Raw genomic sequence first — 14,264 nt, 5'->3', positions numbered from 1 at the left:
AAATTGCAAATGATTGAAAAGTAGAAATGAGTGATGGAATAGGAAAAGTTGGATGCAAACCAGGGTACTCCCAGTTGGCCTGGGTGGGACACAGGTCACATATTTCAGGGGAATGAAAATGTTATCAGGTTTCTTATGGACAGTTGAGTAGTGTAGTGTATACTTATTAAGACTTCAACTTTCAGCCTGATTTGAAGAGAAGCTAATGTACTGATTTTGGCATAGAAATGGCAGCACAGATGTGCACTTTTCAAACAACTGCTCTGTTGAGAAGATACTGAAAGAATCAAGACAAAAGGCCAGAAGAGATCATAAGAATTTACCATGTAGGTGGCAGGTGGTGACGGGGACCAGTAGTAGAGAAGCACAACTTTGTGCTTCTGTAAGAGTCTACAGGCTGGTATCACTCGCTTCATATATTGGGCATAGACTCAGCAGGAGATACTGTCAAATTGGATGAGAGGTTCATGAACAGAAAAGAATCCAGAATGGCTTCAAGTTGAAGAGTAAATTAAAAGCTGACAAAGTACTACTTAGCATGTATGAGGCTCTAAGATTTGACCCCTGCACTGAAAGAAGAAGAGAAATAAATGGAGGGGAAGAAAGGAATGGGAAGGAGAAAGAAAGAAGGAATTGTATAGTGTTTGATTAAACAGCAGAATGAATGGCTGTCAACAACATTGCATTGGCATTATTGTATTTGGACTGCTACAAGGGAGACAGAGGTTATGGTATCAGTCTGGGCATTGTGAACTTAGGTACTTACTAGGCTTACTCTAGTGAGATAGCTCCACTCTCTTGCTTCAGAAATAGAAGCTTCCAGTGTCTCTACCACCATGGACTGGGAAAGAAGTCTAGCACATTGTCTACTAGGTCTTCAAATTTCAATCCATGAGCCCTACATATACCTCTCACTTACTTATGTTTCAGAAGCCAAACAATGTGACTATAACTGAATCCCCTGTTCAGAATTGAATTCTACTATGTGCTCTAAAAGAAGTCATGGTAAAACAATGAAGCTAAGAAGCTGAGTAGGTCATGGAATCTGAAAATGCAGTAAACTTGCTAGATGGAGGTTGATGTAATAACGTAGCAATTGTTTATATCAAGATTGGTACTTGAAGCCACGAGAGCAATATCATCGATTTGTACAATTAATATGTGAATGAGATATTATTTTTTTAAATAAAACAACACAGCTCAACCCACTTTACATAAAAAATAGGAACCAAATAGGCCTTGTAAGTGTAGATGGGGGGGAAGTCTTAGTGCTTGGCACACTATGAAGAGACTAAGAAGGTATGAGATGAAAGAGACCATGTAAAGCAGAGGGAAGGCAAATGAAATGTCAGGAAATTAAAGAGCAAAATCTTGCTACCAGATATTACAGCACAACATTTTTGGGTAACCCTGATGGGTCTGTTTCAGATGAGGAACCAAATCCTGGCTGCACTGATATAAAGAAGTAGTATCCTAAGATATTTTACTCTCTAGATACAAAGAGCTCTTTGATGAGTTTTGTTGTCCCAGGGTACAAAGATGTAGGAAACAGTGGGAAGATGAGGTCTAGAGAAGTTGAATTCATTATCAATGGAAGAAATATGATAGTGATTGGGGACCATGTGTAGGTAGACATTAGCATTGAAGAAAATGAACTATAAGCAAGTGTCCTGGAATAGTGCTTCTCCCGTGACATGTTTCCCAAATCTGTAATAAAGGAAGGTTTGAGCTTACTTGGATTTTGGTGTGAATACATTTGCTATTTATTGGAGGTTCATGATAATATGGAATTTTGTTATATCTCACAAAACTGTGAAACTAATGTGAATTGATTTAATCATTAATATAACATGTTTGCAAGTAAGTTTCAGTTGTGGATATATATCTTCTACAAACACATATTCCTTAATTCTCCCAAGAAAAAAATTATGAGGCCAGTAAAATTTAATACAATTTTATATCAATTGCCACTTTAATCTTGAAGACTTTTAATCACATGGGTGTATTGTACATGTGCCTATGCAGCCATCCATATTCTAACTCAGATGAATAATCTCTCTATGAAAAATTGCTTTCATCAACATTAAAATTTTGTTTACTAATAATCTGTTATTTAAAATTTCTTCCCAATAGAACCAACGAGAATAATTTTGGCACCTTCTAACATGGATGTTGCTGTTGGTGAGAGTGTCATTTTACCCTGCCAAGTTCAACATGACCCCCTATTAGATATAATGTTTGCCTGGTATTTCAATGGAGCCCTTACAGACTTTAAGAAAGATGGATCTCACTTTGAGAAAGTTGGTGGGGTAAGTTATGTTACCTTTCTCATATTCTTTATATTATAGGTGTCTGTGCCTCTCAAAAATATCTGGTACACCGGCATACATCAAAATGTTTGTCAAGTTGGTAGGTATGTTTTCTGGATTCTACTCTGGTCTAATTTTATTTGTGCTAACCACTAATAATTAAGAACTTTTCCTTCAACCTGTAAGTCCAGTTAAAATTGGTTCATGTTTCTTTTATATTAACTATTATTCTGCATAACATTGTTGTGGTTGTATGCTATGTGTTTTATATTGGAACAGGCAATTTGTGATGCAATGGAAGGTTGCTTTGGATTACCAAAAAATTCATCTAGATGCTGTGGTAGGTAATCACAGACAATTTTTGCTGTTTCACTGGATATTAGCTGTAAGATTCTTCAGTTCCCAGGCATACTAACTCTGGATTTGGAAAGTGTAATAAGCTTGTCTGTAATAAGTCACTGAGAGAATTGGAGGTAGAGCTTCAAGGCCTAAGCCTGTGTCTCTACAGTGCAAATGCTCTCAGATATCCTCTTCCTTTCTGTCTCATTTTGGATAGGTCCATGGTAAAAAGAGTATAGATTTCAAGGGAAAGTTAATAGTTGAAGAATGTCTAATAAATGGGTTCATACTATGCTTGTCATTTTGAGTCTGGATTATCTCACTTAGGATGATATTTTCTAGTTTCATTCATCTCCCTGTGAAATTCATGATGTACTTTGTAACTGAACCACATTTTCTGTATCCTTTCTTCAGTTGAGAGACATCTAAGGTATTCTCAGTTTCTGGCTATTACAAATAAAACTGCTATGAACACAGTTGTGCAAGTGTCCTTGTGGGACAGTGGAGGATCTTTTGAGTATATGCCCAGGAGTGGTATAGTTGGGTTTTGAGGTTCAGCTATTCCCTATCTTTGGAGAAATCCCTAAATAGATTTCCAGAGTAGTTGTACAAGTTTGAACTCCACCAGCACTGGACTGCTCTGCTTTCTCCACAACTTCACCAGTACTGCGAGGACAGGAAGGTTTGATATGCAGTTGTAAAGTGAATAAATAAATAAATTTAATAAAAATGAAAGACAAGAAATGGGTTCATAGTGAAATACCAAGACTAACCAAAGGCTTCATAGCTGAGTGGATATCTGTGAGCCCCATCCAGCAAGGCCAGCCTGGTTGTTGATTTGTCCATTGATCTTAGAGATAGTCATTCTGTTTCAGAAGATTTCAAACCTGAATCTTGGGTTTATAGATTTACAGTGTTAGACATAAATAAATCAGACCACCACACAATGGCCACTCAGTATATTTATCTAACAAAGGTTTCTTACTGAATAGATGCATATGTGCATATAGCTATATCATGTTTCAGTGTTATATGCTACTTCAAGTGATGTTATTTTTGGCTAATCTCTGTCCTCCTACAGGTTATGTTCAAATCCTAGAGTTCAGAACTTTAGAATGTAACCTTATTTGGAAACAGGACCTTTGCGGTAATGCTGATTAAATTAAGATGTAATCACTCTGAAGTAAATGGGATTTAATTTCATGTAAATGATGATCTTATGAAAATGCAGTTTGGACAGAGACACACAAAGAAGATAAAATCATGAAAAGACAGACAGGAGTAAATGTCATGTGTTAGTACAGACAGCTTTGTCCCCACAAAGCAATGGGTGCCTGGAACCCTAGGGAGCTGAGAGAGGTCAGAAGACACCAACTTTAAGGATTCAGAAGGGAATACGCTCCTACCTGTGTCTTCCTTGCAGACATACAGCACACAGAAACTGGGAGAGAGCATATACCTGTTGTCTTAAGCCAGTATTGATTTTTGTGTTGTTGATATTGTTACGACAACCCTAAGAAACTAAAACATATAAAAGAAAAATAAATTAATGTGATATTAGATAATGAGCCACAAGTAAGAATAGATTGATTACCATTCCTGTTTTCTGTCATCTGGCTTTATCGTTTAAGAACTAGTTTTGTAATTGCTCTCCATGTTGAAGGCTTTGAGAATTTTTTCAGTTACTTCAAGCACTCAGCATTCCTTTTGCCATTGCTTCGAATACCCACTTGAAAATTATCTCTCCTACAGTCTATAACAACAGGAAAAACATGTGCAAACATTCTTAAATTAGCTCCGTCCTCCATTCTGAATCCCTAGTCATACTGCCTAAGGTTGTGAAGAGGCTTGAGAGAATAATATACCTCCATTTCCTTTCATAATGAGGTCCATTATCCAGTTTGGAAAAGAATTCTCTATACAAGTTCTCTTGGTTTAAATTCTTAAATGAAGAATTCAATTTCAAGTATTGGTAACTTCTGACATGTCATAAAATTATGGCTGTGATTTATCAACTGGATCATAATCTGTTGTAATATTTTATTTAATACAAGACCCTCTTTGTTAGTTAATGCTAAATAAATATGCATTGAGACACTCCAGATCCAAAGAGGTTTGATGGAAATGTGCAGAAATGCTCAAAGGCTCAACTGGATAGCTTTTACTTGTATAAGACGAACTCAGAGTTAAGAACATTTGAGTTGATAATGTAATTTAATTCTCCTGATTGACACAGCACAGATGTATTGAACAGAAGACAGGAAGTCATCTCTGGGAAGAGTCTAGTATCTGAAACATGAAAGTTCATACACTAATGTCATCCATTGTCAAGTCTGTTCCTTCCATAACATGAAAGTTCATCGCCTATGAATTTTTTTATTGACTTGTACCATTAGTAACTTAATATTCTCTCATCAGTATAAAACAGTAAGCCATATGAAATGGCATTGCCCTTAAGCACAAGCAATTAAGTAAATTGGCTTTCTGTTTAATGGGAAGGGAATTACATAACAACTCCTGGCCTCTGATTTCAGCATACACAATTCCTAAACTGTGTGTGCCTCTCTCTCTCTCTCTCTCTCTCTCTCTCTCTCTCTCTCTCTCTCTCTCTCCCTCCGTCCCTCCTTTCCCCCTCCCTCCCTCCCTCTCTCTCTCTCCGTATATATGGATGGATAGATAGATAGATAGATAGACAGATAGATAGATGATAGATAGATGATAGATAGATAGATAGATAGATAGATAAGCAGTAAGACCTTTTCCTTAAGACCAGCATGCCACACAAATACATCTTTATTGACAATGTGAGATATAAATGGATAAGATTGAGTTCTATTACATAAGAAACCCGGGGTGTTTCCATTTACTTTGTGACACTCATGGGTAAGTGGATCACTTAGTTTTCTGTTCCTTTGTTGTGATCTCTTCACATCAAATTTTAGTATTTGTTGTGTCCTATCCCCTGTCATGAGATTTAGAAAGCATTGGTTTCTCCTTGAGTGTTGTTTTCTCCTTTACAAGACATAGCAAGAAAGCTTCCTATGCCGTTGGATACATGCAGATAAAAATGTATGTGCCCACACAAAATCACTTTTGCTTCATGTACAGAGAGTTAGAAGAGACACAGTCTATCAGTATGTGTGTGGAGTAACATTCTATCCATTTTATATTTAGCTCATGAGATTTCATCCCATGCATGCACTCAGAAAATGTGATTCGACTTTTCATCCCAGTGGTACCCCCATGTATTTCTTGCCTTATTTTTAAGTCCATGTCATCTTCTACCCTTCAGCAGCCCAAAGGCCAAGATAAGCACTATTATATTTTTAGTTGGCTTTAAAAAAGCAATATTTTGGACTTAAGACATATTATATGATGAAAGCACTCTACAAATAGAACCTTTCCAAACTGTGCACAAAAGATGCTCACTATACATTCATGGTAAGATGTTTCAATATATAATGTGTATATATATATATATATATATTTTCAATAAACCTTTATGCGATCCAGGTTCTTTAGAAATGAAGGATGTCTAGAAACCAAACAGCACAGTTTTACAAACGTTTTGTGGAATTGGATCTGTGATAAATTTGAATTGTGTGGAGGTTAAAAGTCACTTGTAGCAGGAAGAAGGAGAACAGTGACAACCAATCTGCCATTCATTTCACTGGCTCACTCAAGTGTTATTTATTCCCTGCTACTGTGCTGCAGCAGCTACATGTGAGATTAAGCCTTGATCTATTCTTCTACTTTCAGTAGTAGATAACCTTGTATTCCAGCATGTTCTCTTCTGTGTGATAATATATCATGGTTCTTGTGCTTAATTAACTTCATTGAATTATTTGGGTATGAAAACACAGTCTTGGAAACTGGTTATTTGGATTGTAAAACTAGATATGTAAAAGACATGTGAATCTTCAATACCAATCTAAGGTAAAACCTTAATTCTATACATTTTTCAATATAACATTCCTGGATTTAGAACATATATCATCCTTAAAGTGTCTTAAATTTTATGTGTCATCTAAATTCAAAGGATTAGCTTACTTAGAAGCATCATTAAGAAAATGAGACCACAAAGTAGAAATCTACCAGAGAAATGATTCTAATTGTCAGATGAATACTCCCTGACAAAGTTCTGCACCTAATGCTCTTCTGGGTTAGAAAGTTAGAACATCCCAAAATGATAGGTGGAATAAGTAAGCCATGTGCATGAAACTCTTGCTGTTAATATATTTCTGCAACTCAGTCATTATCCATTAGCTAGTGCAGAGTTTCACCTACTTCTTGTAATGCAACTAGTAACAGTGCTATCTTTTAAGTAAATCATTTACCAAGATGAACAGCCAAAATCCATCTTCTAGTACAAACTCTTGTGCGATATATCTAAATTCACAGGAAGATAAAAAGAGAAAGCCAAGGAATGTGTAGTGCATTGTGTTGTATTAAAATCCTTAAAACAACTGTATCTCAATAAAAAAAATCATCTAATGTTATGAAAGGTTTTACTACACCCAACCTAAGACTTGGGGGGTCATTGAATAAGAGGAGGCAGAAAGATAATAAGACTAGGATCAGTGAATAACTACAAGGAAAAGGTGTCTTCTAGATACAGCAGAGAGATAACATATGAATTCAAGAGGTTTTGATGGTATACCTAAGACAAGTGCTGCCTTAAGACAGACAAAATCCCAGTAAGGAGAGGGAAGCTCAGCATGAAGTCCCAACCCTCACCAAGAAGCTGTTGGGAAACAGTTTTCTATATGAATGAATCCTCTGGTAAGGTGACCATGCTCTCCACTGTGAGACTATCGGTCCAAGAAAATATGAGAAGCATAAGTTAGACTTTATGGGTGACAGACAGAGAAGGGGAAAGAAGGAGAGGGAGGGAGAGAGACTTGGATATCTAGAAATGGGGTGTGGCCTGGGAAAGAGATAAGGAGAGAGAGTGAAAATTATTAAAACATGGCATATGAAATTATCAAGGAAATAGTAAAAGAATTATTAAGGAAAATGTGGAAGTATTTAGTAAAAAAATTACAAAATGTGGAGAATAATAAAATGAAAATTTCAAGTAAAGAATAACTCAAAGCAAATTCCGTCACCATACATTAAAATTATAACAATAGTCATTTGCCTCTAAGACTCTGAGTACAAAGTGGCTCCCTGAAACTTGAGGCTGTATGTCTTAGCAGTTGATGTATTCCCAAAGAGGCTTTTTCATGCCAGAGTGGCCAACAACCCAAGATTTCTTCATTTGATGAAGCTGAATCACAGATTAAGGTTGAAATCCTGGAAGGCTCCCTGAGAGTGTTTGATGGTTAGTCAGTGCTTGAGCCTAGAAACACTCCAAGTCTGTGGTGTGACTTTTCATCCTCTTGATATGTTTCAGGTAACAATTATTCACATTTATCAAATTCATCTTGTCAGTCTATTCTTTCATAATGCTTCTGCAGCTGCTCTCTTGAAGCCTTTATTATATCCTGGGTCATCTAGAAATTATCTTGTGTGATCTTCTGTAAGTTAGATATTTCTCCTTTGAGGACTATGATCCATTTTTAGTTAATTTTCCTGCAGAGCATAAGGCCTGCATCTGAATTCATTTTCTAGCCAGTGAATATCCAGTTGTACCCATATGACAAAAGGCTACCTTTGGTCCATTTTACTTCATTTGCTCTTTTGTCAGATGCTGGGTGACTGTATTCCGTGGCTATTTATGGACTCTCTATTCTGCTCTGTTGATCTTTTTGTCTGTTCTTTCATCACTTACCACCTTCTCTTGATTTCTACAGCTTTAGAATAAATCTATGGGTTATATGATGTCAGTGATTCAGATTTTGTTCTAAAAACTGAGTTGTCTTTCAGGAGTTCTTTGCTTTCAGGTGTAAACTTTAAGAACTTGTTGATGTTGTCAACAAAAATAACATCCTAGGCTTTTGATTGACAATTGAAATGGAAAAAGTTAAAATTGTTGAGTGTCATTGTGCTTGAATATAAGCTATGTCTCCATTTGTTATGTTCTCTGACCTCTTCCACCAGATTTTGCATTTATTCTTTATAGCACTTGTGAGTTTGTTGTTAGAAGTAAGCCTACGTCATGCAGTATTTTGGGTGCAGACAGAAATAGTAAAGTTTGTTATTTCAGATATCATTTGTACATTGCTGGTACATAAGAAGTAAATAACATCTCATTCATCATTTAAAAGTTCTGGGAGATTATTATTGAATCATTCAGATTATATGTAATATATAGATGACATATATATACAATATGTAGATGACTATCTCATCTGTGACATAAGATTCTATTTCCTCCTTGCCATTTGATGTATCTTTTATTGTTTTTTGTATTACTTTAGCTTGATTTCGTAGTATATTGAAACACAATCATTGTTTGACACAGATGTATTGGAATCAGTTGCTAATACCTGTTTAATATTTTTAAGATATTAAGATATTTAAGATTTTGCTATATATATATATTTGTAAAATATGGTTGCATTGTTTACTTCTAGGGCCTTTGTCTGGCTTGTGTAACCCTAACATCATTATTTGAAAGTATTTCTCTTACTTTTATCTTGTGGGAAAATTGTGGAGAAATGATGTCATTTCTTACTATTAAAAGTTATTCTTTTGTTTTAGGGTGAAATGTTCTATAGATACCTGTTAAATCCATTTGGTTCATAATCTCTATTAGTTTCACTGTGTCTCTGTTTAGTTTCTGTTTCAATGACCTGTCCATTGGTGAGAGTGGGGTGTTGAAGTTCCCCACAATTATTGTGTGGGGTTCAATGTATGTTTTGAGCTTTAGTAAAGTTTCTTTTATGAATGTGTGTACCTTTGCATTTGGGGCATAGACGTTTAGAATTGAGACTTTCTCTTGGTGGATTTTCCCTTTTGATGAATATGAAGTGTCCTTCCTCATCACACTTGATAACTTTTGGTTGAAAGTCTATTTATTGGATATTAGGATGGCAACTCCAGCTTTTTTCCTGGGACCATTTACTTAGAAGACCTTGTTCCATCCTTTTACTCTAGATAGTGTCTGTCTTTGTTATTGAAGTGTATTTCTTGTATGCAGCAAAATGCTGGATCTTGTTTGCATATCCAGTCTGTTAGCTTATTTTTTATGGGTGAGTTGAGTCCATTAATATCAAGAGATATTAAAGACAGATGACTGTTGGTTCCTGATATGTTTGTTTTTGTAGGTGGCTTTATATGCTTGTCGTTCACTCCTTTTGTCTCTGTTGTGAGATGCTTAATAACTTGTCTTTTCTTTTGTATAAGTACTTTCCTTGTGTTGAAGTTTTCCTTCTAGGATACTCTGTAGGTATGGATTGGTAGATAGATACTGTTTGAATTTGGTTCTGTCCTAGGATATTTTATTTTCTCCATCTATGTTGATTGAGAGTTTAGCTGGTTTGTAAAAGAGACTCCCAAGATTCTAAGGAAGGGACCCTAGATGAAATGCCCAGACAGTAGGAAGAGTCAAATTTTAGAGCCCACCTCCAACTGGAAGACTGGGCATCAAGTGAGGGGAGGAATGCCATACCACAGTCAAAACTTTGACTTATTGTTCCTGTCTGAAAGAGTTGCAGGGATGGAAATGGAGAGGAGTCTGAGGAAAAGAGCGTTCAGTGACATGTCCAAAGTGGGATCCAGCTCAAGAGGATGTCTCAAGGCCTCGCACTATTACTGACGTTATGGAGCACTCACAAAATGGGACCTATCATGACTGCCCTCCAAAAGACCCAACAAGCAGCTGAAAGTGTCAGATGCAGATATTTGCACCCAACCAATGAACAGAAGCTGCTGACCTCTGTGGTTGAATTAGGGACAAGCTGAAAGAAGCTGAGGAGGAAGCTGACCTCATAAGGGGAGCAGCAGTCTCAATCAACCTGGACCCCTAAGAGCTCTCAAACACTGGACCACTAACTACGCAGCATATAACAGCTGATATGAAGCCCCCAACACATATACAGCAGAGGACTACTGGGTCTGAGTTTAGTCAGAAAAGATGCACCTAACCCTCAAGAGACTAGAGGCCCCAGGGAGTTTAGAGGTCTGGTGGAGTGGAGGGTGGGAGTTGGGGACATCTTTGTAAAGACAAGGTTCGGAGAGAAGGTATGGGATGTGGAATAGATGAAAGGTGGACTGGTAGGGGAGTAAAATTTGGAGTTTTTAATTATATATATATATATATATATATATATATATATATATATATATATATATATATATATATATATATATATATATTTATATTTAAAAGAAAAAAGCTATGCAGAATTTACCTTCATTCTGTTCTGTTTGTTGATAGGGATTCATATTTACCAATTCAATAATTTTATTTGATATATAAGCTAATTTTGATTGTTTTTTTTTTCCTCTTGTATAAATTTTGACAAGTTTTGTTTTTCAAAGTATAGATCCTTTTCCCCTAAGCTTTTGGATTTATGGGCAGAGAATTAAAGTTTTCCTCCATTATCCTTTAACTGTCCCTAGATGTTTTAGTGATGCCCTCTTTTCTATCTGGTAGTATCAGTGCATGTCTGTTTTTCTTTGTCATGTTAGCCTGGCTGGAGGCATATTGATAGTATAGACCCTTACAAAGGACTGGCTTTTAGTTTTGTTGACTCTTTTCTATTGATCTCCCATTTTCAATTTTACTGGATTTTGCTCTGATATTTATTTCTTGTATTCTGCTTGCTTTAGATTTAATTTGCTCTTCTATCTTTCATTTTCTAAAGTGAACTCATAAATGATTGATTTTTAGACCCTTGCTTTCAAATAAACATGCTCATTGCTGTGAATTTCCCCTAAGCATAGCTCTTCCCACAACCTACAAATTTTGATACATTGTATTTTCATTAGCAGTCACTTAAAATGCTTTCATAATTTTGGTTAGATTTCTTACTTGTATTATGTAGATATATATCATTTAATCACTAGCAGTTTGAGGAAATTTTTCCATCTTTCTCATTTTGATTTTTAGGTGTATTTTACTATGTTCTCAGAGCTGAGATTGTGTGATTCCTATACATTTAATTTTTCTTAATTTTAGTTACTGTCTTTGAGTATATGTATGTGTATATATACTTGTAGGTATACATGTACTACAGCACACATGCATAGACCAGAGGATACATTGGTGGGGTCATCTCTCTCCTTCCAACATTATGTTGATTCTAGAAATAAAGATTAGGCCACCAGACTTGAATAACAAGGAGTTTTCCCTTGTGAGATACCTTGCCAACCCTGTATAATTTAAAATTTATAAGGTATATTTTATGGCTCAGAATAGGTTCTGTCTTGGTGAATTTTAACACTAGAGGTAAGAAGAATGCATTATCTGCTATTGTAAGATTAAGTGCTGAGTAGATGCCATTAAATTCATTGAAGTGATGGGGCCGCTTAATTCAACTTTGTCCTTTGTTAATTCCTACTTGCTAACTATGCATTTATAATCAAGAAATATTAGAGCCTACTAATGTATAACTGATGTGACTAATTTTCTCTGACACGTCTGTCATTTTTTTCTTATATAATGAATATTCTTTTGTTAAACACATAAACATTAAGGATGATTGTTTCTGCTTGGGAAGTTGACACTTCCTCACTGCTATTTAATCCTTTCAGCCTTCCCAGCAACTTCCTGAACATTTGTAGACAATGGGCCCCACATAGTATTTCTGCTTCCTCTTTTAATAACAGTTGGATATATCACGCAGTATCCTTGGAGCTTAAATTGTATGTAACTTTGTAGGTATAAAAATTTTCTTATAGGCAATTCTTATCTAGATCTTTTCCTTTGCAACCATTCAGTGATTTTTTTTTGTCTTTTTAGCTAGTACTCTTAGGCTGTTAATAATCAAAGAGGTCACTGGTAAAGGTAAATTAACATATATTTTACTTCTACTAGTGTCTAGTTGATTATCTACCTTTTGTGGTTTTACAGAAACATTTCCTTGATTTTATTTACATCAGGTCCAAGATTATTGTTACCTGCTGAAAATTTGTAAACTTTCTAAAACATCTTTAATAAACTATAATACCCCATGTATTAGTATTAGGAAAGTAACCTTGGAGGACTATTATGTTTCAGAGGCAGAATCTTTCTGAGAGACTCTTTATGCCATCCACACTGCCAGGTACCATCTCTGAGTTAGATGCCTGAGCTTTTAACTTTCAGCCTCTTGAGAAATGAACTTCTTTTTTTTTTTCAATTTAAAATCTCAACTTAGTTAATTTTCTTAGGAGAAATGCAGGTAGTCCACAGCACACATGTGTGGGTCACAGGACAACTTGCTTTCACTATGTCTATTTCAGTTCCAGGGATCACACACAGATCTTTAGACTACCTAGCAAGTAACAACTCTCTAGCTGGCCCCCAATTTCTATTGTTCATAAACTTTCCAGATCATACTATCCTGTTGTCACAGCCCAAAGACCACAACCTGTCATTTATAAAGGGCTTTTTTCTCCATTTCTAAGTGGTTCTCCTACAGTTGTACTATATATTGGTTTCTAATCCATGCAAATTTCAGACTAGTTCAATTCTGCTTTCAAGTCTTCTCCATAGTCGGATTTATAATAAAATAGTTCTTTAGAGTAATTTATAACACAACCCTCATAGTAGAATGAAGGACATTATCACAAAGATCTGTGTATTTCACCCTTTACTCTTGTGTTTTATTGCCATTCAAATCTCTTGGTGATAAACATGCAAGCATGCGCTATTACATATACTGCCACACACACACAATTTTACTGATGGCTTAATGCATTATTTCCATTAACTTGAAAAAATAATAATTTGTTAAATCAGTTATGAATAACAAATTTTCTTTCATTTTTTCATCTCCTGTGTATATGATATAAATGCATGTGGTTTTGCATGTTTATGAACACAGATACACAAAGTATAAATATCTACTGGGAGATATTTTTCTAAAACTGATGTTAAGAACCTTCTTCAATTGCTTCCACCTTTGTTCAGGTAGGGTTTTTCAGTCAAACCTAGGGCTCCAGTATGGCTGATCTTGCTCAGCAGTGCTCAGAAGCTCCTGTCTCTACTTCTCAAGGCTGTCACTACAGGCAATCACCATTCCGGATCTATATTTTTAATATTTATTTATTTTTACGTGTGTGTGTTTGTGTGTGTGTGTTTGTGTATGTGTGTGTGTGTGTGTTTGTGTATGTGTGTGTGTGTGTGTGAATTTAATACCTGGTACATGTAGAGACCTTTAAAGAACATCAGGTCCTCTGTAACTGGAGTTACAGATGGTTTTGAGTCATCCTGGGGATGTTGGGAATTAAAGTCAGGTCCTCTGGAGATGTATTCCATACTCTTAAACTCTAATCCACCTCTCCATCCCCCTTCAATCTACATTTTTATGTGTGTTATACATATATGGAGCCAAATGTTGCTTGTAAGGTAAGCTCTGTAACTCCTGGATCATCTCCCCAGTCCTAAGAAAGCCAAATTCTTCCTTTGACCTTTACCCCCACACCATTGCTGCTCTTTCTTTTCTGTATACATTCAGGCTTCTAATATATACATATATATATATATATATATATATATATATATATATATATATATATATATAT

At 35.7% G+C, this 14,264-nt stretch overlaps 1 protein-coding gene across 1 annotated transcript in view; it reads left to right on the top strand.

The window, feature by feature from the left end:
• The window catches only part of Cntn3 (contactin 3), a 262,761-nt gene that overhangs the window by 195,768 nt on the left and 52,729 nt on the right, over nt 1–14,264 (top strand). The window contains exon 12 of the mRNA XM_028773027.1: nt 2,134–2,309. Coding sequence (XP_028628860.1) covers nt 2,134–2,309 — 176 coding nt within the window. The remainder of the gene's footprint in view (nt 1–2,133; nt 2,310–14,264) is intronic.

This window comes from Grammomys surdaster, unplaced genomic scaffold (genome assembly GCF_004785775.1).
Source record: "Grammomys surdaster isolate TR1022 unplaced genomic scaffold, NIH_TR_1.0 220, whole genome shotgun sequence".
Classification (NCBI taxonomy): domain Eukaryota; kingdom Metazoa; phylum Chordata; class Mammalia; order Rodentia; family Muridae; genus Grammomys; species Grammomys surdaster.
The sequence above is the reverse complement of the archived record's forward strand: the minus strand, read 5'-3'. Positions and strand labels throughout refer to the sequence as shown.